The sequence below is a fragment of the Sciurus carolinensis genome, chromosome 14, assembly GCF_902686445.1.
Source record: "Sciurus carolinensis chromosome 14, mSciCar1.2, whole genome shotgun sequence".
NCBI classification, from domain to species: Eukaryota; Metazoa; Chordata; class Mammalia; order Rodentia; family Sciuridae; genus Sciurus; species Sciurus carolinensis.
The window spans coordinates 44,046,177-44,072,958 of record NC_062226.1 but is presented as its reverse complement, the minus strand read 5'-3'; the positions used below and the strand labels follow the sequence as shown (position 1 = coordinate 44,072,958).

Below are 26,782 nucleotides of genomic sequence, written 5' to 3'. Positions count from 1 at the left end.
TTTTATTTTTTGCGGGGTAGAAATACTGGGAATTGAACCCTCAGGTGCTTTTCCACTGGGCTACATCCCCAGTACTTTGTACTTTTTGTTTTAAGACAAGGTCTCACTAAGTTGCTAAGGTTGGCCTTGAACTTGTTATCTTTCTGCTTGGACCTACTTAGATGCAGCAATTACAAATCAGTTTGTGCTTGGTAAATCAGTTTTGTTTTAAAGAAATCTTTCAACCCAACTGCTATATTTGTTGATGAAATTTTTTCCTTGAAATGAAAATGTCAATCCTATTTCTTGCTTTCCAAATTAAAGAGTTCAGATTAATTGTATTTTTACCTTGGATACCTATACCAGATGCCTGGACTTAGTGACTTTGGGTAATATTAGTATCATTATAACAGCAAACTTTAGAAAGTTTATGCAACTACTATTTTACATTTGAAACATGTAATTGAAAAATCAAAATGTAATCCTGGAAGTTAAACAAAACACTTTTTTATTTTTTAAACATAAGATTGCGGTACCATACAGTACCTTTAAATATATTTTCTTTGCAAATAGAAAATTAAGAAAGATAGGTTAGATTCAACATGACTGTCAGCCAAACTAGAAGCTAATCAGTCTTCCGATATCATAATAGTGTTTTTTCTTGAACAATAAGTGAAAGAGACAAAATTTCAAAGATATTTTATTCAAAACTCTCCAACTAGGAGAAGAGATACATAACAATGTTTACACATGCTTTAATAACTTATTTCACTGTACATCTTACATTCTACACAACAATATAATAAACCAGCAAAAGAAAATAAGTCAGTATTTAAACAGGAATCTACCATATAAAAGCATTGAGTACACATGGGACACTAAAAGATGGTATCTACAAAAATTATCGTGACAGAGCTACATGTAGTATATCCATCTTGTTCAGTGTATAAGATGTCTACCTCTTTCTGACTCATCATGCAAAAGCTATTATGACCTTTCAGAATAGAATATACCTTTTTCATTAAATTTTGTAAGTGGGAGCAGAAAAGCTCTATCAATTTTATACCTGTCATCTAAATATATTTTCCCTTTCGAATCATTTCCAGTTTTAAATAAAATAATGTTGTGTTTAACATACTCATATGTTAACACTTTTCTAGAACAGAATTATATTAAAATTATTTTATAGCTAAACACATTAAAGAAAGTAAAGAAATAGACCACTTAGTTCTGACAAAGTAGCACCTAGAAAAATATCACTTCAGTGAAGTTTCTCCCACTGCCCTTATGTGATTCAAGCAGCAAGGCAACAACTTCAAAAATGTGGGCAGAAATAAAAGGAGGAAGACGACAAAAAACTGTTTTCTGTTCTCAAAAGATCTTATTAGTTAGTGCATTCTCTAACCAACCTGGAGTCATCATGACTGCAAACCAGGTACATGGTAGGCTCTGTAGGAGGGAAATATAATGGAAATGACTGACTAGTAGAATCTGAACTTTTTCCAAGTAATTATATTTTCCAAGAGGGGGAAAAAAGGCACAGGAGGTGCACATTTCTATTTGGCTTGAAAATAATGAAAATTAATTTAAAAGTTGGCAACAACCACTAAAACAATTCAGTTCCTATATTTTCGTGGACAGAGCTCAACCGTATAGGATATTGACAACAACAATAAACAAACAAAAACCATACTGAGTTTACCATAATCAGGGATTGCACATAAGTGCTTGACATTTTTATATGGACTGAATCTAAGGACTACTTACTACAAAGTACGATCTAATAATTAATTTCAGTAGTTACTGATTATTGATCAATATCTTCTTCCTAAAAACCTATATTTGAGCTAATTTCCTTTCTGTGGAACTGAAAAATTTAAATGCTCTAAATTTGCGGATGATTGCAAAAGGCTTACAAGAAATCCTACATACCAACAAACACTAAACAATGTAAAGTCAATTACTATATTTGCAAAAGCTAACTCAGATTTTACTTTGATACATGTAAACCATGAATCATAAGTTTAAAAGAAAAACAGTAGTTGTGGTCAAATTTATGTACTATTTTAATATCTTTAAAAGACAGCAATAATATTTATTATAATTGTAAACAGAAGAGAGAACATCTAGGAAGAGAGACATTCAATGTAATGATGCACCTGACAGCCCCTACAGACCTTTTGTGGCAACTGTAGTGTAACTAACTTTAACTGCAATGCTGAGTAGGACTCTAGAGGTATAAACCTGGGGGAATGATGCTTCCCACACCATGAAACTACTTCAACAGCAATTGTGATTATGATGAAATATACTTAATAAATCACACCTTTAAAAAGTCATTAGAACATCTCGTTCTTGTACACTAGTGTAGAAAGGTCTTCCAAAGATAAAAGAATGTAGGCCTGGTTTAATTTTCTCAGCTAGAGCCATTATTATGTTAAGATCGCCCTCTGCTGTTAAATCAAGGTCTATCTTCAGGTTCCGAAGAGATTTAAAGGGCTTTTTCCCCTTTTGCCTACAAATAATAAGAAACAAAGCAAAACAAAACAATCAAACATTATAATACAGAAAATATCAAAAGGGAACAAAACAAAAAGTTTTAACATACAAATTTTCTTCTGTACAGGACTGTTACTCACGTATCATCTTCTATGTATTTTATTAGTGTCAAGGCTTTTCTGTGAAGGACAAGCAGAAACTGTGCAAGGAAAGTACTCCTGAGAGATAAACCAGGTTTCAAATGAAAGACCTGCAGGAAAATGAAGCATTTTAACACAGATCCCTACCATTCTGTATATACAGCATACCTTCGTGACAGTGTCGACAGTTACCTGGCAGAGAATGCATATTAGAGCCATTTCCACTGATGCCCTCCAACAGACAGGAGTGGCAGCACTGGTCTGAAAGCAATCTGAGTTTTTTGAATTTCCTATTTTTTCCATTTTGATACACTCAAATTCTGCATTCTATATCAAAACATATCCATGATCATTAATTTTATTATGAAAAATCATTATATAAGTTATTTCATGTTGTATTATATAAATTTTTCTAATCAAATCTTAAAATTGAAGCTCCCACAGGTTGGGCCATGCTTAGACTATGGTTTTGAAATACATATCTATACTCTAACGTGGGTGGGAGTATGTGTGCTTATGTGGGGGTAGAGTGGAAGGGTTTTCATTTCAGCTTGAGAAACGTGGAAATTGCATGACTACAAACCATCCTTGAACTTTGCAATATTTCACACACTACACAGACCTGAATTCAAAATTTCCAGTTAACATAAGGATCTCATTATTTCAAAGTAACATCTACAAGCTTCTTGGCCTGATCCCCAGTATAACATTACAACAAAGTGTTATTATGTAAGAAATAAGTCCCAGGTAATCTATCATTTTCTTCAAAAGTATAATTAAGTAAATTTTTTTTTAAATGAGACAATAAAAATGTTATCATTTATATAGAAGTATATCAAGTTTTAAGAACATTTTTGGATCAATTAAGGCAAATAACCTCCCTTCCCTCAAAAAACAAAACAAACAAACAAAAAAAACAAAAAAACCCAAAACCCCTTGAGTGAGGCTAGTACTTGAAATTAAAATATTTATTTTAAGTTGAAATGCTGAATCTTTAATTGTTAATGTACAGGCTACTAATAATTCAAAAGAAAAAATTATTTAGAGATTTTAAAAAGATCATAAAATAGGCACTACAAAAAGACAAGGACTTAAATCCATGATGCTTTAAATATATAGCACAAGCACCATATGACATGTTTTAAAAGAAAACATTTCATCATTCTGACAATGGCTGGTTCCATGTTTACCTGATCCAGGAAGGCTTTTACTAGAGTGTCTCTGTGTAAGACATCCTGGAAAATATTCCTATGAAGAAAAGAAAAAGGTCCAAATGTTGAAATGACAATTCAAGACTTTCTACAACCTCTCACTCCAGTTAATAAGTTAAATTCATATAAAAGGGATATCATGCATAAATATATGTCAGAGTATAGATGTACATATTTGGAGATAGAAAATATATTTCCAGGGGCTAGAGGGGAGTTCAGTGGGATGTGTGCTTAGCACGCATGGGGCCCTGAGTTCAATCCCTAACACCAAAAATGAATAGATAAAAATAAATAAATAAAATAAAAAATACACAAATAGATTAAAACTCAAGGATATATTTGCACATTATTGGTGTTTATCAGGCTAACATATTAATTATTTTCTCTAAAGAGTATTCTCACACCATGGAACTACTTCAACAGCAATCACGATTGTGATGAAATATACACAATATACCAGGAAGGGTATGTATACATCTATTAATCTATTTCAGACCTCTCATCTTACCCACAAAACAAAAAAAGTCTTAGACAATTAATAAATATAATTACTAATTCTTACAATCTCACACACACACACAATAAAATACCAGCAACAAAAATAAACACTAATACTATCACCAAAAACTAAAACAAACCAGTGACAAAACCTAAGAAACATTTGAGTGGGATCAAAGAATAAACCCAGTTGATAATGGACAACATTACAACCTCTGGGTTTGAATCAAGAGGCCACAATTTGCAAATAAAAAGCCAGCAACCTAAGAAAGTGTTATCTACCCTGGCAATGGCCAATGAAATTATTTGTGCCTAACAGAGTCCCTAGGACATACCAGATGCTAAAACAAACAAAAGACTGTTTTCTTCCCAGGTCTCATCACCTTTTGTCTTTTTTCTCTTCCATCTTCCCTCGGCTATATTCAGGTCAGAGAGGTAATATAATATTCAATAAACCAAGTGATTTTTTAAATGAAAGACTGAAAATAGTAGAGATCATGATACTACTAAATGGAGGGACACAAAAGAAGACAGGTGGTGCAGAGTAAGTAAGAAAGTAACTCAAGTTTCTTAATTTAGGAGATGAGTGAAACTATACAGCAGGAACTGAGAAGGGAAAATCATGATTTCATGACTATTGGCTGGGGATTGACAGTACCACTTCTCAAACTTTGAGGAAAGGTCATTACCATTAAAACCCAGTGTTCTGATTTTGTTTCACTGAATGAATACCTTGATCATATAAGAATTATATGAAGCAAAGTACTGGAAAGAATATTTCCAGTGACTGAATTTTAACATATTGGCAATGACTAAAATTATTTTAAAGTTAACATGAGGTAGAATGCTTGCCTAGCACGTGCAGGTCACTTGGTTGGATTCAGCAGAGCAGGAAAAAAGAAAGAAAAAAACAAAACAAAATAAAACAAAACAGCCCCCAAAACTTAGAAAAAGTGGATAATATTGTTTAAAACATACAAAATGGTAAAATGAATCTATGATAAAATTTACACATAATCTTGTGATTAAAACTATTTCTGACAATTTTATGTTCAAAACATTTACTTGTAAATAAAATTTTAAATTTATGATATTATTATTCCATGTTCAGCAAAACAAGAATAGCTGGCTTAAACATATCTACAAAACAAAATGAAAACACTAAATGGTTGCAAACTCATTCTAAAGTTCACTAAACTCTCTTAATGGAGTTCCTATGCAGTCAATCAACTGAAAAAGAAAAAATCTAAACCCTTTAGAAAATGAAGATTAATTTCGAGAACGTCTATACCCGTACCCAAACTATGAATAACGTGAAAACTCAGTGACATGGAATTCCATTTTGCCAATGCTTTTTTCTGAAGCAATTCCTCTAAAACTTTCTAAGTAGCTAATCAGAACACTGGAGACCTGAGAAAGACCTGATTAAGTCATCTTTATACACCTAGAGACATGTGTTGCTGGGGATCCCTTGGACATGATGTTCCTATTCTGTGCTTTCAATCAACATTTTACTGTGGCTATTGGTGTACATGGTTCTGCTGCCTCAGCTCAAAATTTTCCTTATGAACACTGCACAGGGCTGCTCCATCCAATTTTACTGCTGCTTTATATACTTAAATTTGGATTATTATAGTTAAGGCTTTTTGAATATATTCTATGTGCCAGCACTATTTCAAGCACTTTTAATTGATTCAAAAAATGGTAATAGTATACAATTCTTTTTCTAACTTCAAAACACCATTAAAGTATTTCTTGAAGTTTTATAACTGTGGATTTATCATCATGATGTTTTTTCTTTAACTGAAGCACAACCAATATTTAATTATCATTATTATTCTTTTTAGTGCACTGATCACACTTTGAGGTAAGAAATGACTAAGGCAAATTAAAAAATAATATAAAATATATTACATGCAATATAAAACACAAAATAAAAGAACGCTATATTAATATATTTCAATAGTTCTGCTGTATTTTATATTTATGTACAAGAAAAAAAGACTTAGAATTACTTTATATAATGATCCTGTTCAGATTGTTATACACTAAACTATAAGCAATGCAAGGTCTGGGAGGCTGTCTGATGGACTACTATTAACCATACTGTTTACTACAGGGTCTAAGAACTCAGTATCTATGTGTTAAGTAAGTATTTAAATGCTTCTTTTAAGTGCTAATTTTCACTTATTTTAGGGGAAACACAATATTTTAAAAATGGAATTTTAGAAAAACAGTTGATTAAATATTTTGAAGAATCATTATGCTAGTGATATTTCTTTCCTTTCGAACATAATGTGTTTGTTTTTACTCATAAAAGATACAATTAATATTGTTTGCTAAAATCAAAAGGCAGAGCATTACATACAAATCAGGAGTGAAGCTCTCGTCTGTGTAGATGATGGTATCCTGTGCCATGTCTTCTTCTGAAGTAGCTCTCCAGAATGCCGTCAGTTCCGATCTCATGTATCTACGCTGATTATAAATGTGTTCATGACAGGGTGGCATCTGCTTCACAGTGTTGACATCCACATCAATATGTGTGGTGGGATATGGCGCATACATGACTTGTCGGAAGGGCAGTACAAAGCTTCCAGTTGAATCCTGTCAAAAGGAAAAGAGAACTTAACTGTCTTATGTGCCAAATGATATGAAGTATTTTTTTTTTTTAATTGAAACCATGGGCTTTGATTTTATTCTAAGAAATTTATCATGACTGCACCATACCTTACAGACAGAAGTGTTCATTATAATATCAGTTTTAACAGCAAAAACATGAGAAACATTCTTAAGCATACAAAAGTCATTAATAAATTTAAAAATGCATTTACTATTTAACAGATAAAAATAAAATTACTGAAAAGTTTGTGTTGAAACTGGAAGAGGTTTTCAAAATATTGTGGAAAAAGCAGGTTAGAACATGCAGAGTATATCCAATGGGGACAGGTTGAAGAAACTACATACGGAGGAAAAAAAAAAAAAAAAAGACTAGAAAGATATCTGCCAAATAACGACTGTGGTTATTTACAGCTGGGCATGGTGGTATATGCTGGTAATCCCAGTGACTCAGGAGGCTGAGGCAGAGGACCATGAGTTCAAAGCCTGTCTGAGCAACTTAGCAAGGCCCTAAGCAACTTAGCGAGACCCTGCCTCAGGATAAAAAAGAAAAAGGGCTGGGGATGTGGCTCAGTGTTTAAGTGCATCTGGGTTTAATCCCTGGTATCAAAACAACAATTAAAAAAAATAGTTTTTTGCTGATTGTGTAATTACAATAGATGTTTTTTCTTGATTATTCTATGTTATTTTGAAATCTAAATGAACATGTACTTTTAAAGTAAAACACTTCTTTCTAGGTACAGTCAGGTAGCCAGTTACCACATAAGGAATACCTACTGAATATGAGATACTCTGTTATGAAAAGGACACAGAGGCTATTTATATTTTTTTATTCTAATAATGCTGCAGTAATCATTTTTAAATAATGTCAACGTATTTTCTGGAAGGCTATAAAATTTAGACTTACATAGAGAACTCTTGGAATAGTTTTTCACTAAATCATAGTTTCAAGTTTTCCACTAAGCTTCTGGTATAGGTCTCTTTCAGGACAAAAACCATGTAATGAAATGAGAGACTGCTGGGGAAATAATTGTATTAAGCCCTTTATATTATGCCTTTAATAGGAAGAAGTACTGATTTTCAAATTTGTAAAATTTAAATTAGAAACTTTTTTTTTTGTGGTACTGGGAATTGAACTCAGGGGAACTCAACTACCACATCCCCAGTCCTATTGTGTATTTTATTTAGAGACAGGGTAGCACCTCACTTTTGCTGAGGCTGGCTTTGAACTCTCAATCCTCCTGTCTCAGCCTCCCGAGTTACTGGGATTACAGGTGTGCGCCACTGCGTCTGGCAGAAACATGTTTCTTTTAGTTTATTTAAATACTACTGTTCTGAGCGCAGAGCAGGCACATTACTGTGCTGAATTAATAACTTACAAAGCTGAATTAATATTTACAAAATTTTATTGTTTCATTTTTAAATTCTTAACTGACACACAGTAATTGTACATATTTATGGGATATGACATTTCAATACATGTGTATAATGTGTAACAATCTGATCATGATAGCATATCCATCACCTAGACATTTATCATTTCCTTTTGTTAAGGATGTTCAAAATACTCTCTACAAGCTATTCTGAAATAAACAATTGATTGTTGTATCAATTCACAGTTATCTTAACATTCTATAGGGCATTAGAAGTTATTCCTCCTATCCAACTGCATCCCTATACTCATTAACCATCTTCTCTCCATTCCCTCTCCCCGACACCTTTCCCAAGTTCTGATAACCATTACTCTATACTTCTATGAGATCAACTTTTTAGCTTTTACATGTACGTGAGAACATATATTATTTATCTTCCTGTGCCTAACTTATTTCACATAATAATGTCTTTCAGTTTTATCCATGTTATAGCAAATAACAGAATTTCATTTTTAATGACCGAATAACATTTCATTATATATATCTACCATTTTCTTTATCCATCCATCAGTGAACATGTAGAATGATTCCATACTCTGGCTGTTGTGAATAGTACTACAAGAAACACACTTATGAAGGTGTTTTTTTGAAATGTGGATTTCATTTTCACTGAGTACATATTCAGTAGTAGGAATGCTAGATTAGATGGCAATTCTATTTCTAGTTTTCTGAGGAATCGCCACGCTGTTTTCCATAATGGAGTGCTAATCTGTGTTCCCACTACATATGAAAGATCTCCTTTCTCTATTTTTGAAAGGAAATTATTTTTTGACTTTTTAACTGGGTCTAAATTGGTATCTCATTGTCATTTTAATTTGCATTTCCCTGGTGATAATTTTGAGCATTATTTAATTTATTTATTGGCTATCTGTATATGAGAAATGTCTATTCAGGTAATTTTAAATCTGATTACTTTTTTTAAAAATTGCTATTGTTTGAGTTACTTATGCATTCTGTATATTAATTCCTCGTCCAATGAATAGTTTGCAAGTATTTTCTCCTGTTCCACAGTTTGTCTCTTCCCTCTGTTGATTGTTTCCTTTATTGAGTCAAAGTATTTTGGTTTGAGATAATCTCGTTATTTTAAATTGATTTTATACAGGTTAAGAGACAGTGGTCTAGTTTTATTCTTCTGTATATGGATATCCAGCTTCCCAGTGACATTCATTAAAGAGAATTTCTTTCCTCTAATGTATGTATTTGTATCCTTTCGCAAAGCTGAATTGGCCGTAAATATTTCTGGGTTCTCTATTTTGTTTCATTGATTTATGTATATGTTTTTATGCCAGTACAATGCTGTCTTGCTTGCTATTATTTTGTAATATGATAAGAAGTCAGGTAATATGCCACTAACTTTGTTTTTTTTTCCTTAAGAATGCTTTGGCTATTTAGGGTCTTTTGTGGCTCCATATAAATTTTAGGAGTGTTTTCTTTGATTTCTGTGAAGGATATCATTGATATTTTGAGATGAAATGTACTGATTCTATAGATTGCTTTGGGTGGTAAGAACATTTTAAGATTTTAATTCTAGTTCATAAACACTGGATGTCTTTCCATTTTTTTGTAATCATTTTCAACTTCTTTCATCTGTTTTATAATTTTCATTACATAGCTTATATTATTCCTAGATATATATGTTTTTGTAGTTACTGTGAATAGGTTTTTTCTTCTTGATTTCTTTCTCATGAATTTTGTTATTGGTATATCAATCAGTACTATTTGTATGTTAACTTTTTTATCTGCGACCTTACTGAACTTGTTTATTAGTTCTAACAGTTTTTTTGATGAGGTTTTCAGGTGTTTTAATATATAAAATCAAGTCATCAATAAACAGGGGTAATCTGACCTCCTCCTTTCTTTTATGTTTTTCTCTTACCTTCTTGCTCTAGCTAAGATGTCCAATACCACATTGGATAGGAGTGGTGAAAGTGTACATCCTTATCTTGTTCCTATTCTCAGATGAAATGATTTCAAGTTATCCCTAATCAGTCTGATTGGTTGTAGGTTTGCCATGTACAGCCTTTCTTGGACTGAGGTATGTTCTTTCCATACCTAAGTTTTTAAGGGTTTGTGCAACATTTTTTAACATTTTAATACTTGTTTTTCTTCCATTTTGCTATACCTACATCCTTAAGAGAGCATTTACTATGAAAGAAAAACACAACCATAAGGAAAGCTATTTCTTCATTTCTTTGACTATAACTGAGATATCAATAATAAATTCAATAAAGTGAACAATTGCTTTCCCCTTAATAATTGAAAATAATTATCAATTTACCTTTATATGTTTTGGTCCCTGAAAAGTAAACTCAGTTAAGTGAATATAGAACTTTTTCTAATATATATAGAAATACATATTTTTCTTATGTGTATGTGAATATACATATGAATTACTGAAATACTTTTTAAAAATGCTTTAAAGTTTTTCAATAAATTTCACAAGTAAATACAAAATGATAACACAAAAATTCAAATCTGCTTAGTAAAAAGAAATATTTAGAGATGCAACCTAATTTGAGCATATATTTTTTAAAAATTCCTGAGGCTAGACACATACCTACAGGAAACTATCTGGCAAATAAAAGATATTCCATGGTGTTGCACTGATGATTCTAATTGTAAATCCTTAAGAAATACACTCTATGCTCAGAACTATGTAAAGGAAGTCAGTCCCTGGGCATTAAACAAAATACTTATTTTTACAAAGAGTCTTAAAAATTAGTTTTAAAAACTGGTTTTACTTGTGATAAATGGAAAGTATACCTTAAGCAGGCCTTGTACAAAGAGACCTGACTCATATTTAAATGATGATTCTGCTTCACATAATCTGGAGCATTTTCTCTCGGCTGGAGTCAGAAAAAGGCATAATGTTCTCACTATCTAGAAAAGAAAAGATTTTAGCATTAAAATATGAAGTAAAAAGACCACTGGTTTGCTTATGAAAAAGATTTTTAAAATTAAAAATTTTAATTGTTATTGTCAATAAAATATAAATCCTGAGCAATAAGTATTCTTTAGTCACCTGGAACAGTCCCCAGGATACAACACTTATTGCTTACAAAAGGTGATTTTTGTGACCAATTGAGTTCAAGAAATGCTTGGTATATTAACTGTATGGTATCTCAAAACCTGTAACTTTTTTTTGGTGGTGGTGGGGTACCAAGGATTGAACCCAGAGTCGCCTAACAACTGAGCAACATCTCCAGCCCCTTTTTAAATTTTTTTTTTTTTTTTAAATTTTGAGACAGGGTATTGATAAATTGCTTAGGGCCTTGCTAAGTTGCAAAGGTTGGCTTTGATTGCCATCTTCTTGCCTCAGCCTCCCCAGCTTCTGGAATTATAGGTATGCACTACCATGCCCAGCAAAACCTGTAATATTTGAATACAAATTGTGATTCTCTAGGTGAAAAATATAATACGTACTGTTTCTCATACTATTTGACTTATTTGTATTAGGTCATTAATTTCAGTGGGAATTAATGACCCAATACAATAATTGGTTATATTTCCACCCAACAACAATTATTTTTCAATCACGTAAATAACTTTGGGGAAAAAACTAAGTGCATTTAAATTAGTCCAAACTATAACTTCTGTTGTAATAGTTCTACAAGTAAATCCCATTATAATGAACATCAAGGAATATTCAAATTCCTCCACAGAAAGAGAATTCATTCTATTAAATTTGACTTAATATAAGCATGCTATTGGTGGGGGTTCAGAAAACACTGATTCTAACACCATCTAACCTATAACACAACTAGAAAAAATAAAAATGAGTCATATAACTGTTGGAATTCTGACTAGAGTGATAATTTTAAAGCAGTGGCTTTTAACTAGAGCAGAAGCACTGTTTCTGTCAAATTAAAAAGACAAAAGGCAAGTTATTCAACCTTAAAGGGATAAAGGATAAGAAAAATTTTTCATAAACACAGCCCCAACCACGGAGCCTTCCTCCTTTCATAATGCAGATCGAGAAGTACTTCTAAAGAACTCTAAGGCTTTGGGGGTACAAATGGAAAGCTACCTTTTTGGAGCAACAGAAATAAGATTACTAGTTCCTAGATGAAATACAATGAGAGAAGAATATTAATCTCTCATAAATGATTGTGTGAGATTAATTTTGGAAAATTAAGGCTCATGTGAATACATGGAATAACAAATTAAACAAAACAAATAATGAATAGCTTTGTAAAACAAATAGTCACCCCCCCCAATATATCTCCTGTGTAAATGTTAAAAAGAAATTAGGTTTGCTTAAATTGATAGACCTATGCACTTATCTCTGGATTCTTTCTAATTTCTAATTAATGGTCACTAAAGAAAAGTGCAAAATACCTTAATTTACTGACTAATGCTTGGAAGTATAACTATTCATTAATTATTTACTCAAAGCACTGAAGGAAGTGGTCAAAACACTATTGAGTAAAGTACAACCTCCACTGACCATCTAGAAGTAATAGCTATCTAAAAGGGACAAAAACCAAGGTAGTGAAATCAAGATGATCAAACACACTTCCTTAGAACTAGTACCAAAAGTACATTTTATCTTATTAAAGATAAAATTGGGAAATAGAAGGCATTTTTAAAGTTATCTGATTTTAAAATATTCTCAAAACCCTTTATACACAACTGAGATTGGTGTTTATGGGTTATCAAAATGAAGGTGATAACTGAATTCTTATTCAAACAGTTTATTTCAAATTCATTTTTGCCATAGGGTGTCACAGTAATTTGCTAAGATTCTAACTTCTTATACTATGAGATCATTTAAATTGTAACTTGACATTTAAATGAAAATCCATGATGGGTTAGTAGTATTAAAAATTCAGATCACAGACTGTGTTATAAAAGGAATTACCTTATTTACTTTCTCTGCACTGCTGCCTACTACGACAGAGCAGCCACAGGTTTGCAAGTGTGAACTGATGGCACTGTAGATCAATAAAGAAAACAGATTTAAGACACTGGCTGTAAAACAACTTCATAAACTTAAAAAAAAACAGTAAGTGAGCTTCAAATAACACAGAACAGCTTTACATGATAAACACCAGTGCTATAAGTATAATGCTATCTTTTATTTGTATAAAACTTTCCATTTTCTAGGGGCCTTTCACAGAGATTTTATCACTTGAATATTAAGATGACCCAGTTAGTAAAACATCATTTTATACCTGAAGAAACTTATACATAGAGGGGTTAAAGTCAAATGAGATTAAAATAACATATGAAAGGCTGCCACTAGTATATTTAGTACTAAAGGGCTTATGATTCAAGCCATTAAGACTTTTTTTAGGTTAAACAAACCTGATATTTCATCATGAGCCTAAAGGAAAAGGATGTAAACATAAAAGTGAATACTTTATTCTTTCACTTCTCATTTTTAAAAACAAAAGTTCATGATTACCTGCAAACGTAAGAAACTAAAATAAAATAGAAGATAAGATAATACACCTAAGGCACTTGGTGTTAGGAACTAACACATAGGCACCCAATAAATAGTGGCCATTACTATTATTTTCCTTAGAAGAAATACACATAAAAAATGTGAACTATTGGCTCGTAAGTAATTTTATGTGCCAGGTAAGTGGTTTAAATGATTTATTTGTTCGATGCTCACCATAAACCTAGAAAGTAAGTACTATTATTATTTCCATTTTACAGATGAGGAAATGGAGGCGCAGATACTTCAGGCGGCTTGTCCAAGGTCATACAGCAGTAATTCAGGCAGTCTGGCTTGAAAGTCACACTCTTAAACACTGAACTTAAACAGTTGGATGAAAAAGATCAGTACAAATATGGGTAATTTCCATTTTAAGGGTCCTTGGTTTTAACTTTACTAAGAAGTAAAACAAGAAACCAGAACAAAAGAACCAAGCTCTCTTGTCTGGCACTATCGAAACTCAGCATCTTTAAACAGTAAAAGGAGTAATAGCAGATATATCACAACAAGTGAAAAAGTACCACATGGGTAAGTGATAGCTCAAATATGTAATGTTGTCCTTAAATAGTCTGGGGAAGTAGGTATCATTATTTTCTTCCTTCCAAATTTTGTCATAGGTGAGCATAAGATTTGTATCTGCTTCATTCAGCATTTGGGAAATAAAACAAAATTCTTACTTGAGAAGAAAGCCTTCATGACAACTGTCACCAATATCATCATCATTGAGTACTGTATCAGCTATCTGAAATGCACCCAAAAAATGAACAAGTGAGTGAATTAGTCTGGGTTTAACAGTATTGAAAAAACACTTTTATACCTAAGTTTTAAAAGTCTAGGTTCAATATAACACACTGTCCTCATTTTTGGGCATCATGAACACCCATAAAACAATCTCTGAACTACCATAACCTTTCAAAGAACAAATGTGAAAGCTAGTCAGTCAGGTTAAGCAAACTTTTTACAACACGGCTTCCTCTTCTGAGCTGTCAGAATCAAGAGACCAACCTCAATGACAAAGTCAGAAAGCAGTAAGAATACTTTCCAAAGATTTCTCTATACATGCATAATGTATGATTTAACATGTTCTCAACAAATGATTAAGGAAACTGAATTAGTGTATGTAAGTAAACGTCCACTGACTCATTATTTTGCATACTGCTTTGTTCCAAAAAGCACTGCATTAAATACTTTAATGTTTCTATAAAATCTGGAATTTTCCCACTTTCAGGAAATAGAAAAGTGGTGAAATAACTAAATTTAATTCTGTCATGACTATTGGTGATAAAAAAATATTATTAAAACACATAACAGAATAATTCAGGAGAACTGATAAGGGTTACCATTGCCCCCATAAGAACTTACATCTATTTCTTCAGGAACACTGTGAGATTTCATAGATGAAAGCAGTTCCATTACAGGAATGACTTCCCCAGTAAGCATTGGAATAATACTTTGACCCTGCGTAATAAAGTAAAATGAAGAGAAGATAATCACATACTAGAGGAGAAGATGGGCAACAAATAATTAAAATGAATGCAAAGAATAACAGCCTTTGATGGAACGTTTGGTAACTTGTTCAAACACAGACCCAAACAATCTACTATAAAATATTTCTAAAGAATTTTCTTGCTATTTAAGCTCATATTTATTCTTTCAGGAATAATTTTCTTTAGTACGCATGGAATCTCTGGTTTATCATTTACTATTACATGAAACAAACAACCGTGGCAAATTTAGAAAGGATCCCCTTTGAAATTTAACTGAGATATAAAAACTTTGTTAAAGGCCATCAATAAATTTTCTATTTAAAAGTGAAGAAAGTCGAACTTAAAAAGACTTTGAAACCCATACCAAATAACTCACTGGTAAAGTTTTAATAAATAGTCAACCTCTACATACAAAATAGGCTATAATCTATCCAAAGGCAAATCAAAATCATCACAAATATTTAAAAAGTCTATTAAGAGAAGAAGTTCCTTGAGAGATCTTTCAAGGTGGTACTACTATTTATTATGTTGCAAAATATAATTTTGGAATTTGTATTTTCTGGAATAAAGCTTACAGCACAAATGTAAAGTGTCTCAAATAAGGGTGATTCCTCATTTGCTCACTACCACACCCCCATTCTGTTTTACAACCAATGTAAATATGTAAAATTTTAAAGATGCAGATAAAATTATTGAATCTCCATCAATTTTTAGCTAGACACGCTGAACTTCCATCCTTGTTAAGTGATTTCAGATAATAGCTATGAATGTGACAGCTATGAACATCCAAAATCAGCACTCACTAAAGTTGCTTCAGACTACTCTGTCATCCCCAAGAAGGATTTTTGTTCAACATAAGGCTGTCGAAAGCATATAATGTGAGACATGCAAGGACTCATTTATAAGACAACTCCGCCTTTTCAGAAAGAACAATTTCAGGAAAATATTTCCCCTTACTTTAGGCTTAGATAACATTTTGGACAAGGAAATTCAGACATTTATGATCACACTAAGTAAACGGACAGTCTAATGCTCAACAACAAAAATACTACAAGGCTGGATACAGAAGAGGCTCTTTAAAATATATATATATATATACATATACACACACACACACACACACATATCCCCCAGGTTTCTTTCCCTCCTTGTACTTCTCTAATTTGAACTTCTCTGTTTCCTCTTTAAATTTCCAATTTGTCCTAAATATCCTTTCCTCCAGAAGGGTAAGATAACAGTTTTAAGAAAAGCCCTTAAGAGAGGCAGAAATTCATTAATCATGGCAGAAATTCATTAATCAAGGTTTCTGGTTTGAAATAACAAAATCCCACTAAACACAGAATTTTATTTGATCCTAAATTTCCTTATCTTGAGATAATTCTACTTAATTACTCCATATGTATCAGGTTAGAGGCTGGTGAACCCACTAAAAGTGGAATTTTATTTGGTCCTAAATTTCCTTATCTTAATTCTCCTTAATTACCCCATAAATATGAGGCTGGAAATTGGTGCATCACCCCATTCCTGGGGACCTGCTTACTGACCAGCAAGCAAGTAAAAGCTAGGTTTCTCTAGATAAAGGTAAATAAACCTTTTCTTAAAAGTCTCAGCCTTTTCCCCAGAATTACTTCACCTGGCTTGGAAGATTGTTCACAGAAGTACAAAGATAGTAATTTTGTAAAGTTATTTTATAGGGTTTAGTACTTTCTTTGTTAATGTCCCTGTACTCTCACGAGATTTTTTTTCTTTTTTTTTGCAGGCCTTATACCTGCTAGACAAGTGCTCTTCTGCTGAGCCACAGCCCTGGAAGCCACAGCCCAATGAGTATTTAGAAAAGTTGTTTTTTAAAGCATCATTCCATCTCAGTCATGCTAAGGAGAACTAGAGCAAAGGCAACGAAGCCATGCTTAAAAGACTGGAATTTTACAAGGAGGAACCACAAGGGAGGGTGGCATGCCAGGGCAATAGGAGTAAAGTTAAGAACCTTTTCTCCACTGAAGATTCCCTCCAGGAGAACTTCTTAACTCCACAATGAAAATGGACTGTATTTAATTTCTATAAGGGAAGTCATCCTTTTGAAGTCATGCTTCTCAAACTCTTAGCATCTATTCCCCAAGATACACATGGCACCTCTTCCTAAGGAATCAATGTTACTGAATGACTGAATGGTAAGAAGCTAAAAAATATCACTGGAAAATTTCAACATTAAAACAAACAGCTATGTCCTGGAATAAAACGTAAGCTGCATTAGTTTTAATGGTACATCATAAAACTAAAGAAATACTGTACTTAAAGTTGTGTTGCACCCCTGAACACCCCACTCCTCATCTTTCAGTTACTTTTATACAAATATCTGAGAAACAGTATCTCAAAGAAAATCACATATACATTTAAAAATTTTTGTATGGACAAGTTTTCAAAAAAAGGGAGCAAAATAGTAATTTGTAGATGTAATTATCACTTCCCTTTATTTAACTCTTCAGACATAAGATACATAAATTTTTCATCCCATTTATTTTATATTCCCCCATGAAGATTCTGTTCATTTTCAGGCTCACTCTGTCAGACTAACAATGTTATCAAGGCCTTAAAAATAGCCATCACCTTATATGAACATATGCTATGGGAATAATGTTATCTGACAGCATGTAATCTGCATTTTACCTGATCTTCCATTCTCTCTGTGCCTTCTAAGACAATCTTCTGGATGTTTTCTTGCCTTTCCTAAACAAAAGAAAATTTATTTTAAAAAAAGTCACAGTATTTGGACAATTCTTTATTTTTTCAATGTACATGTTCTGTGTAATTTATAGAGAATATATTCTCTAGAGGGAGCTAAAGGGAGGGAGGTAGGAAATGAACTCAACAAACCCATGCTCTCATAGACCATATAAAACAAAATCAACATATTCTTTATTTTGAAGTGAGAAAAGAAATATAAATTTAGTAGAAAACAGTCAAGGTTATGTCTATAGTTTCAAAAAGGAACATGATGAAGCATTTTTCAAGTGAAACAAGATCAAATTGAATCTGAGGAATATAACACGAGTTTATTGTAAATGTTTTTCATAAATGTGAGAAATAAGGAGATGAGTCTACAAAGAGTAAATATCTATTCTTTAAAGGTGCCATTTTTCCTTACAATCAGTTAGAAGCCTTATAAAATTAATAGTACCTTAATAAGACTTTCGGGTTAGTATTAAATTGAAAAGTAGGAAGGAGAATTAAATTTGTTGTGTCAATATGCCAAAAGTATATTGAAATATAAATATCATTACATATTAGACTATAGGGCTTAGAGGAAAACAATAATTTCATCTATCTTAACCTGCAAAATTAAACCTAGAAACTGGCACAACTTTCTCATTTTATAAATTTGGGAACTTGGCAAGTTAAAGGGATGAAAGGCTACCTGGAAGATAGTTTATGAAACAAATGTTCTGAACTATTATAATACACATTACATTAAGTGCAAGACTGGGTCAAGCAATGAAAGAAAATAAAAATGTTTAGAGTGAAAGGCTCCCAAGACAAATCTAAACTCTAAAAAGTTTTTCCTCTAAGCTTTAGCTTTTTGTTTGTAATAGAGTTACAAACAAATGAAAGAAATGAAAGAAAAATAAAAATATTTAGTCAAAAGTTCCCAAGACAAATCTAAACTCTAAAAAGTTTTTTCTCTAAGCTTTAGCTTTTTGTTTGTAATAGAGTTACCACCTTCTACTTTCCATGGTTATTGTGAAGACTATAAACATTAAACTAGATTTATCTATATCTATTGGGGTAGACATAAAATAATGGCTATTGGCAGATGTTAACTGCACATAATTTCTAAAAATTAAATAAATATTTCTGAAAATAAACTCTGAATGGCTGTTAGCATGATTAACAAGTCGAGAAATCACTCACCTTATGCATCCATATCCTTCCTTTCCGAATAATATGTGTTAATCTATCAACACACACTCTGTGGAGTGGGAGGTAGAAACTAAGCTCTGTCTGTGGAAGTATAATTGATAGTCCATAAGTACTTCGATCTCCATTCCAGTTTCCATCAAAGATTAATGAAACAATAATTACTCCTTTTTCAGATAAGACAAAAAACTTTACATCTATAGCCCCACTCTCTGCATTTCGAAGAATTTCTCCATTTAGGGTGTGGTTGGCAAGGAAAGTTATTTCTCCATCGCTGAGAAGTACCTGGTCTGTCTTTGGGGCCCAAATGTGCCTTACTCTAGGACCAAGAATGTTGTCCCAGTAAGCAAAGGTAGCTGCTAGTAAAGGTGATTCACCACTTAAAGCAATCTCGGTCTTGGCAACAGCTGGAGAAGGTGGTGGACAAAGAGTCGACATCACTGCATCCCAAATATTACATTATCCAAATGTTCCAGAGATATCTAGATAAGGGCATACAAAAAAAAATGATTAGGTTCAGCAATTTTAAAGAGACTCATCCAAACCCCCAAAGGGACAAATGTTATAACTAAAGCTCATACAACAGACCCCCAATGTTCCCAAATATTTAGTCTATGTGCGATTCTAGTATGATTGGATATTTGGTTCTTAACCACTGCAACTAAAAAGGAGCAAAATGAGAAGGGGAAGCCTCAGCTAAACATGGTGACACTTCTTCTTGAGGGTTGAACTGTGTTCCCCCAAAAGATATGTTCAAACCCTAACTCCTTATTTATGTTAATGTGACTTTATTTGGAAATAGGTGTAATTAAGTGAAGATGAGGTCATATTAGATTAGAATGGGTCCTAATTCAGTGAACATCTAAGGAGAGAGAGTGATTTGGAGATACGCAGACACAAAGGGAAGACAGTCATGTGAAGACCAGAAGGTAGAAACTGGAATGATGCATCAACAAGCCTAGGAATGCCAAGGACTACAGGTAACACCACAAGTGGAAGTGCAAGGAAGGAGGTTTCCCTAGAGCCTGTAGGATCATGCTCCTGCTGATATTGGACTTCCAGCTTACAGAACCCTGAGAGAATAGATGGTTGCTGCTATAAGTTACCTACTTTCTGGTGCTCTGTTACAGTAGTCCTAGAAAAGTAATACCACACCTGACAGCAAAAATATCTTAAATCTGCTAAAAAGACTAAAAAAAATAAAAAAATGTTGTTTTTTTTTTTTATAAGATGACAAAACCACACATCTGAAGTCATAACAACAACAGAAATGATTAAAAAGTCCTGTTATCCTTGATAGACTCTCAAGATAATCAGGGTACTGAAGTTCAATTCTGGTATTTAAAATGCCACTTAAACATGAAAACAAAGATAAATACACTTAATACATTAGTCAAGAAAATGGTATAGCACTTTACCATTGTGAAGAGAGTTCTATAGTAAGTGGTTAAAATAAATGCTTTAATTATTAGGACAGGTAGAGATCAAAAGGGATGAATGAAGTCTGTTCAAAGCTTTCAGTCTGCTGAGGAAACAGACATAGAGAAGTGCAAACAAGCTTGAGACCAAGCTAGAACCCAGGGCTCAACTCGTATATTTTGATCCACTGAAAGATATCACTCTGAAAGGGTACATTCCATGTAATATTAGTGTAAACCTAACCACTCTTGCAAGTACTATAATTGAAGACTTGTGATCAAAAGATTAAAAGTGAAAATCATTAGGATAATTTTATATAAATCTAAAAGTATGGACTCTATTATCATAATGTAATGGAGAGCAGCTACAGGTGAATGCTGATATACCTGTATGATGGCTTTGGAGCTAACATTTGATCTGTAACAAAAACTTATGTTGAATTAAACCATTTTTCATAAAGTAATTTTACCCATATCTTGTCAAAAGAGTTCAGTCTTATGAAAAGCGGTGACTTCTATTTTTAGAGCATGAGGTGAATATTTTTATCATGTCATGAAAAGGCATAAAAAGTGTGGCAAAATACTTAATGGTGAAATGTGTGCAGAAATAGCTAACAAAAAGACAGTATTTACATGTGTATTTTTAATTTCATAACTTCATTTAGGTAATGTTTGCTTTTTAGTATATGTCAATTTAACAAGACTTAAAAAGAGCACAGTGGTTATGAGCTCTACAGCTTGTTTAAAACATCTACTGTTCTGAATACAACTTAGTCAGTTTACAATGATGAAACAACGTAATTTGAATTGGAACTGTAATGACGCTATTGCTGTCACCATTAACAACAGCAAACCAGAAGCTGAGGTGATAAATTAAGAAAACACATAACCATAAAATCATACTGCAAACTATTTCTCTTTTATTCTCTTTTTGGATAAAAAGGTGAATAATCAAAAAGGCAACATTACAACTCAAATTATTATATTGAAAATAAAACAATTTCCTAAAGAGAATTTCAATAAATCTGATTGAAAGATGAGAAAATCTTTATATGATTGTGAGAATTAAATTACTATTGACCACTAATTACATTCAGTCTCATCCCCAGTATAAGAAAGAAAATGAAGGGTAAGAATCACGTTGAATTGCTTAGCTTTAAATGTTGACAAAAGAAATATAGTCGTTGCCTCTTATCGCAGGGGGGATACCTTCCAACTGGATTCCTAAAACTAAAAAGATAGCACCTCTCTATATATACTGAGTTTTCCCTCCACATACATATCTATGATAAATTCTAACTTATGAATTAGGCACAGAAGGAATTAACAATAATAAAAAAATAGAATTATAACAATATAATAAGTTATATGAATATATATTGAATATATTTTGCTGAACTGTGCTCACCTTCTTCTTCCTATGATGATGGGAGATGATACAATGACTTATAATGAGATGAAGTGGGGTGAAAGACATAGGTGCTGTGACTTAGCTTTAGGCTACTACAGACCTTCTGATGATACATCAGGAGAAAGACATCTGCTTCAGGTGACCCTGGATCACTGAATCATGACAACATTGATGTTACCTGTCAGTAGCAGACAACTTTGATGGTTGAAGATATTCCAAGTTGAAGGGTAAAATCTTTTGGAAGAACATTTAATCAGAAGATGTCTCTTTCTAACTCACGGGGTTGCTGCAGAGGTTTTAATCCTTTGGGTGACTTTAATGCTGTTCTATCTGAAGATTTTGTCCTTTAATATCTGTACAATTTGAAACACTTCAGCAAATTTCGGTAATGTTCACTTTGCTAGTTGTTTGTTTCATCTTCCTCTTTCTCTGTAGATTACTAAATAAGTTCTTCTAATTCCTCATTTTCAAAACTTCCCGATGGTTTTCAATGTTCTTCTACTTCTTCAGCAAGCATTTTGGCAAATCCTTCTCCACCAACTTGTCTTGCAGCCTCTCCAGTAATTTTTGTATATTGCAGTAAATGGCTTGATGCCACTTGTTTCAGAATACCTGCTAATGCCTTTGTGTAAGTTCAATGCTTTCTGGTGCAACGTGCTGCCATCAATCAGAACACATTTTGTCTGTCATCCAACCACAAATTTAATGTGTTTTCCATCTTAACTAAGTATTTATCACACACTGTGGCTGTAACTTTTATAATTTGAGGCAACTGGCAAGGCTAGCATAGTATTTTTTCCTTCCTCACAATTTCACAAAAAGAAGATTCATTTTTACCATAGATCTTACTAATGTCAACATAGAAGGTTTTTTCCTTTCCTTATTAAGAACTTTTCCCTTTTCCCTTAAAGGAAGAACTTTATGGCTTTTTCTTTGGCATATCCAAATTGCCAGCATCCCTACTCCTGTTTTTTGGGCCAACATTAAGTAAAATAAGGGTTATTTGAACATAAGCACTGCAACACTGTGACATCCTCTCTGATAACCAAGATGGCTACCAAGTGACTAACAGGAATGCAGTATATACAGTGTGTGGATACACTGGACTGATGAAGGACAATTGGATGAAGAGATGAATCATATACTGGGTGGAACAGAGTAGAAAGGTGCAAGACTTCATCAGGTTACTCAAAATGGCATGCAGTAAAATTTTTCATTTATTATTTTTGAACTAAAGTTGAATGTAGTAACTGAAATCATAGAAAAGGTGGGACTACTATAACCTAAGAAATGAAATGTCACAGAGAAGTATAATTAGGAGAGTTGCAAAAATAAATTTTTTCTTGAAATCATTTTTGATTAGGAAACTCCAGTACAAATATGGCAAAAATTCAGCTCAAAACCAAAAGGTTTTTATCTATATATATCTTATGTACATGTAGTGTTGGCTACTCCAGAAGGTTATCTAACATTAGCCATATACTCTTTTTAGGGAAGCCAGGATCCAAATTGGGTGAGATGGGAGATTTGCCACTCCTATAAACAAAGCACAGGTTTTTTTTTTTTTTTAATATTTTGTTTTCTTTTAAATATTTTGTTTTAGTTGTAGGTGGACACACCTTTATTTTTATGTGGTGCTGAGGACTGAACCCAGGGCCTCATGCATGCTAGGGGAGCACTCTACCACTGAGCCAAAACCCCAGCCCCCAATACTTTCTAAAATAATCCAACATATGCAAACATGATATTAATTAGCACCTGTTAAATCTGTCAGACATTGGTAAATTTGAGCTTTGCTTCTTAAATCTTGTTAAAAATTGGCTCTCTCCTTCTTGGTTGACTGGTCCACTGCCACTGTGAAAGAGAATTCTTCCATCATAAGGCTCTCACTCCCAATAATATGCTTTCTGTTTATTTCTCCCAGGCCCAAGAGAAGCATGGTCCTAAACCAGCCCACCTTCCAAAACAGGGGCTGCCTAGGATCACTTTGTGGACAGTGAATTGCCTAAAACACTTTCTAAATTTTTAACATCAGGCAAGACTCAGATGAAGTTTCTAATATCACTATCTAGCCATCTCTCACAGATTCAAATTTCTCAGATTAACAGGTAGGCTAATCTACCATCCCTTAGAACTAACACAGTCAAATAGAGATATTTTTATCACTTTCTGAAGTTGAATGTAATTGTTTCCTGGAAGGGGTAAATACTGGCTTGGTTCACAATCAAGAATATAGTCTGCAATTTTTCTCATTTTTGTTTCATAAAGAGCAGAGTCATCTTGAGGCAGTTTCCAACAAATTCAGTCTTCTTAAAGTGGCAAGAGCCTGGCAGAGGTACTGGTTAACAGTGCTTGTGTAACACCATCATTCTATAGTCGCTCCCCCCAATCCATGGTTTTACTTTCTAAGGTTTCAGGTATCTGGGGTCAAACTTGATCCAAAAATATTAAATAAAAATTTCCAAAAAAACAATTCGTAAGTTTTAAACAGCACACCATTCTGAGTAATGTGATGGAATCTCACACTGTCTGCTTCAAGGATGTGAATCATCCCTCTGTGCTGTGTATTCATACACACACATATTCATATGTATATTCATATACTCTAACTGCCCATTAGTCATTCAGTAGTTCTCTTGGTTATCACAAGACTGTCTAGGTATCAAAGAGATGGTTCATGTAACCCTTATTTTACTTAAAAAAGTTGAAAGTACTATAAGATATTTTTAGAGAGAACATTCATATAACTTTTATTACAGTATTTAGTTATAATTGTTCTATTTTATTATTAATTTCTTGGGCCCATTTAAACTTTATCATAAGTCTGTATATAAAGGAGAAAACAGTATACACAGTGTTCTATACTACATATAGGTATAATCTGTGGTTTTAGGCTTTACAGGAAACCTTCTTAAGCACACCTTAAAGATAACTACCCTGTATTTCAAGTATCCTGGTTCCATATAATTAGTACCCCATATGTCATAGTCTTGTTTTCTGTGACACTTCTAGATTATGTTAAAAGCTTCCCAAAGTATGCTGAAGATCCTAACAGTATTTTCTAAGACCCTTTTTAAACCGTCTGTACAAAGCAAAAGTGATGCTGATTGTGTACTCTTGCTCTGCATCACTGGTGATGGACAGGAACAGAATGAACACACTGGTGATGGGCAGGAACAGAATGAACAGGAGTTTATTCACCTACGCCTAACAATCTGGGAGTCTGAAAGGTAGACTTCCCTCCTGTTCCTGAATTCAAGTCCTGGTGGAATTCACCATGATTAGAGAGACCCTGTGTGGACGCAGAGATGTAATCAGTGCACTTCTTTCTGGAACAGATTACCATCAACTAAGTGATGCCTAACTCACAATGGTCACTTCCTTTAATAAATGTATGCAATCTCGGAGTTGTGAAGCAACCAGCCATGTCTCAAAGCACGGGAGTACACTCTGCCTAGCACAGCTGCCTACATTTGCAAGACAGCACTCCTCAGAAACTTCTACTGACAATCCGTAGGCGAGCAGTAGTAGGTTCACACCCCATGGCACCCCGCGCTGCCTCCTCACCGACAGAAGCCCTCTCAGGCTCGCCCGACTCAGTGCGGAGAGGCCGCGCGCACTCCCGCTTTCCAGAGGAAAGCCTCCAGCCCGCAGCGGCAGCGCCGTCGGAGGTTCCCCTGGGTCCTGGGATGAGGCCGGCTCGCGGCCTGCGGGCGGAAAGCCGGGAGAGGCCCGAACCCATCCCTGTCTTCCCGGCGCTGCCGCCGCCGCCGCCGGGGGCGGGATGTAGGCAGCTCCACTACGCGTGGCTGGAAAGCCCGAGGGCGGCTTTCGGTCAGGGAAGAGAATGAGTCGAGCCCTGGGAGAAAACCCGCAGTCGCCCCCGCGCCGAACCGGCAGACTGACCCCAAACTACCGGTCGAGGGCTCGCCAACTCCTCACTCACCCACTCGCCGCCGCCAGCGCCTCCGCCACAGCCGCGGGCGCAAGGACCGCAACCGCAGCACCGCCCCCGGCCCGCCCCCGGCCCGCCCCTCGGGCGTCCTAGAGCTCCCGTCCCGCCCCACGCTGCGCTTCCCGTTTAGTTCTCTTCTGGTTAATATTTATCGGCTCTTTTCTTGTTGGCTCTGTGAGAATACTGAGGAAGCAAGTGGAGGGCAGGAAGGGCGGGAAAACAAAAACACACACCACCTGCTCTAGCTAGACCCGCCCCTAGAGAGAAGGAATAGGGCAGCAGGCGTGGCTGACGCGCCAAGCGCCATCTTTCACGTGGGCGGAACATGTCCCTGCCTGACGCACGCCCATTTCCTAGTGGGACACCGTAGGACCCTCCTAGACGTTTTCAATTGGCGAATGTCGTTGGCGCGTGAGCTGGTGAAAGGAGGCGTGGGGGTGGGCCGAGAGGCAGGTCATTTTTCTGAAGACGTGCTGTGTGGAAATGTTATCGTGGCGTTAACCTAGATAGATGGTGTGGCCAGTAGTAGGGAAATCTGGGTTCCGAGAAAGGAGAACAGAGTAAGAGGTTGTCAGGTAGTGGACGTTCACCAAATATTTGATGAGTGAGCCCCCCTTTACCATATGGTTAGCTAGAATACGTTTATAACTCCGTGACAAGCACAGTGTATTAGGCACCACCCCCGGTAATTCATCACCGCGATTCTATCTTCTTTACCTTTAAGCATTTCCTCAAGCATGATTGTCATTCTTGTAAACATTTTTGCGAATCGCACGGTTT

At 34.3% G+C, this 26,782-nt stretch overlaps 1 protein-coding gene across 3 annotated transcripts; it reads right to left on the bottom strand.

Moving 5' to 3' along the window:
• Positions 1–662: 662 nt before the first annotated feature.
• Positions 663–26,060, bottom strand: C9orf72 (C9orf72-SMCR8 complex subunit). Of its 3 annotated transcripts, none has more exons than XM_047525722.1 (12): positions 25,994–26,060; positions 19,213–19,700; positions 17,971–18,030; positions 15,182–15,277; positions 14,497–14,561; positions 13,238–13,310; positions 11,140–11,256; positions 6,696–6,931; positions 3,809–3,866; positions 2,811–2,945; positions 2,619–2,728; positions 663–2,494 (listed from the first exon to the last, which is right to left on the bottom strand). In XM_047525722.1, the coding sequence occupies exons 2-12, from the start codon at positions 19,654–19,656 to the stop codon at positions 2,308–2,310; spliced, it is 1,581 nt and encodes a 526-aa protein (XP_047381678.1). In that variant the 5' UTR covers positions 19,657–19,700; positions 25,994–26,060; the 3' UTR covers positions 663–2,307. The 3 variants fall into 3 exon arrangements, with proteins under 3 accessions (XP_047381678.1, XP_047381679.1, XP_047381680.1); XM_047525723.1 differs by having other exon boundaries at positions 25,954–26,013; XM_047525724.1 differs by lacking the exon at positions 2,811–2,945.
• Between the last annotated feature and the right edge of the window lie 722 nt (positions 26,061–26,782).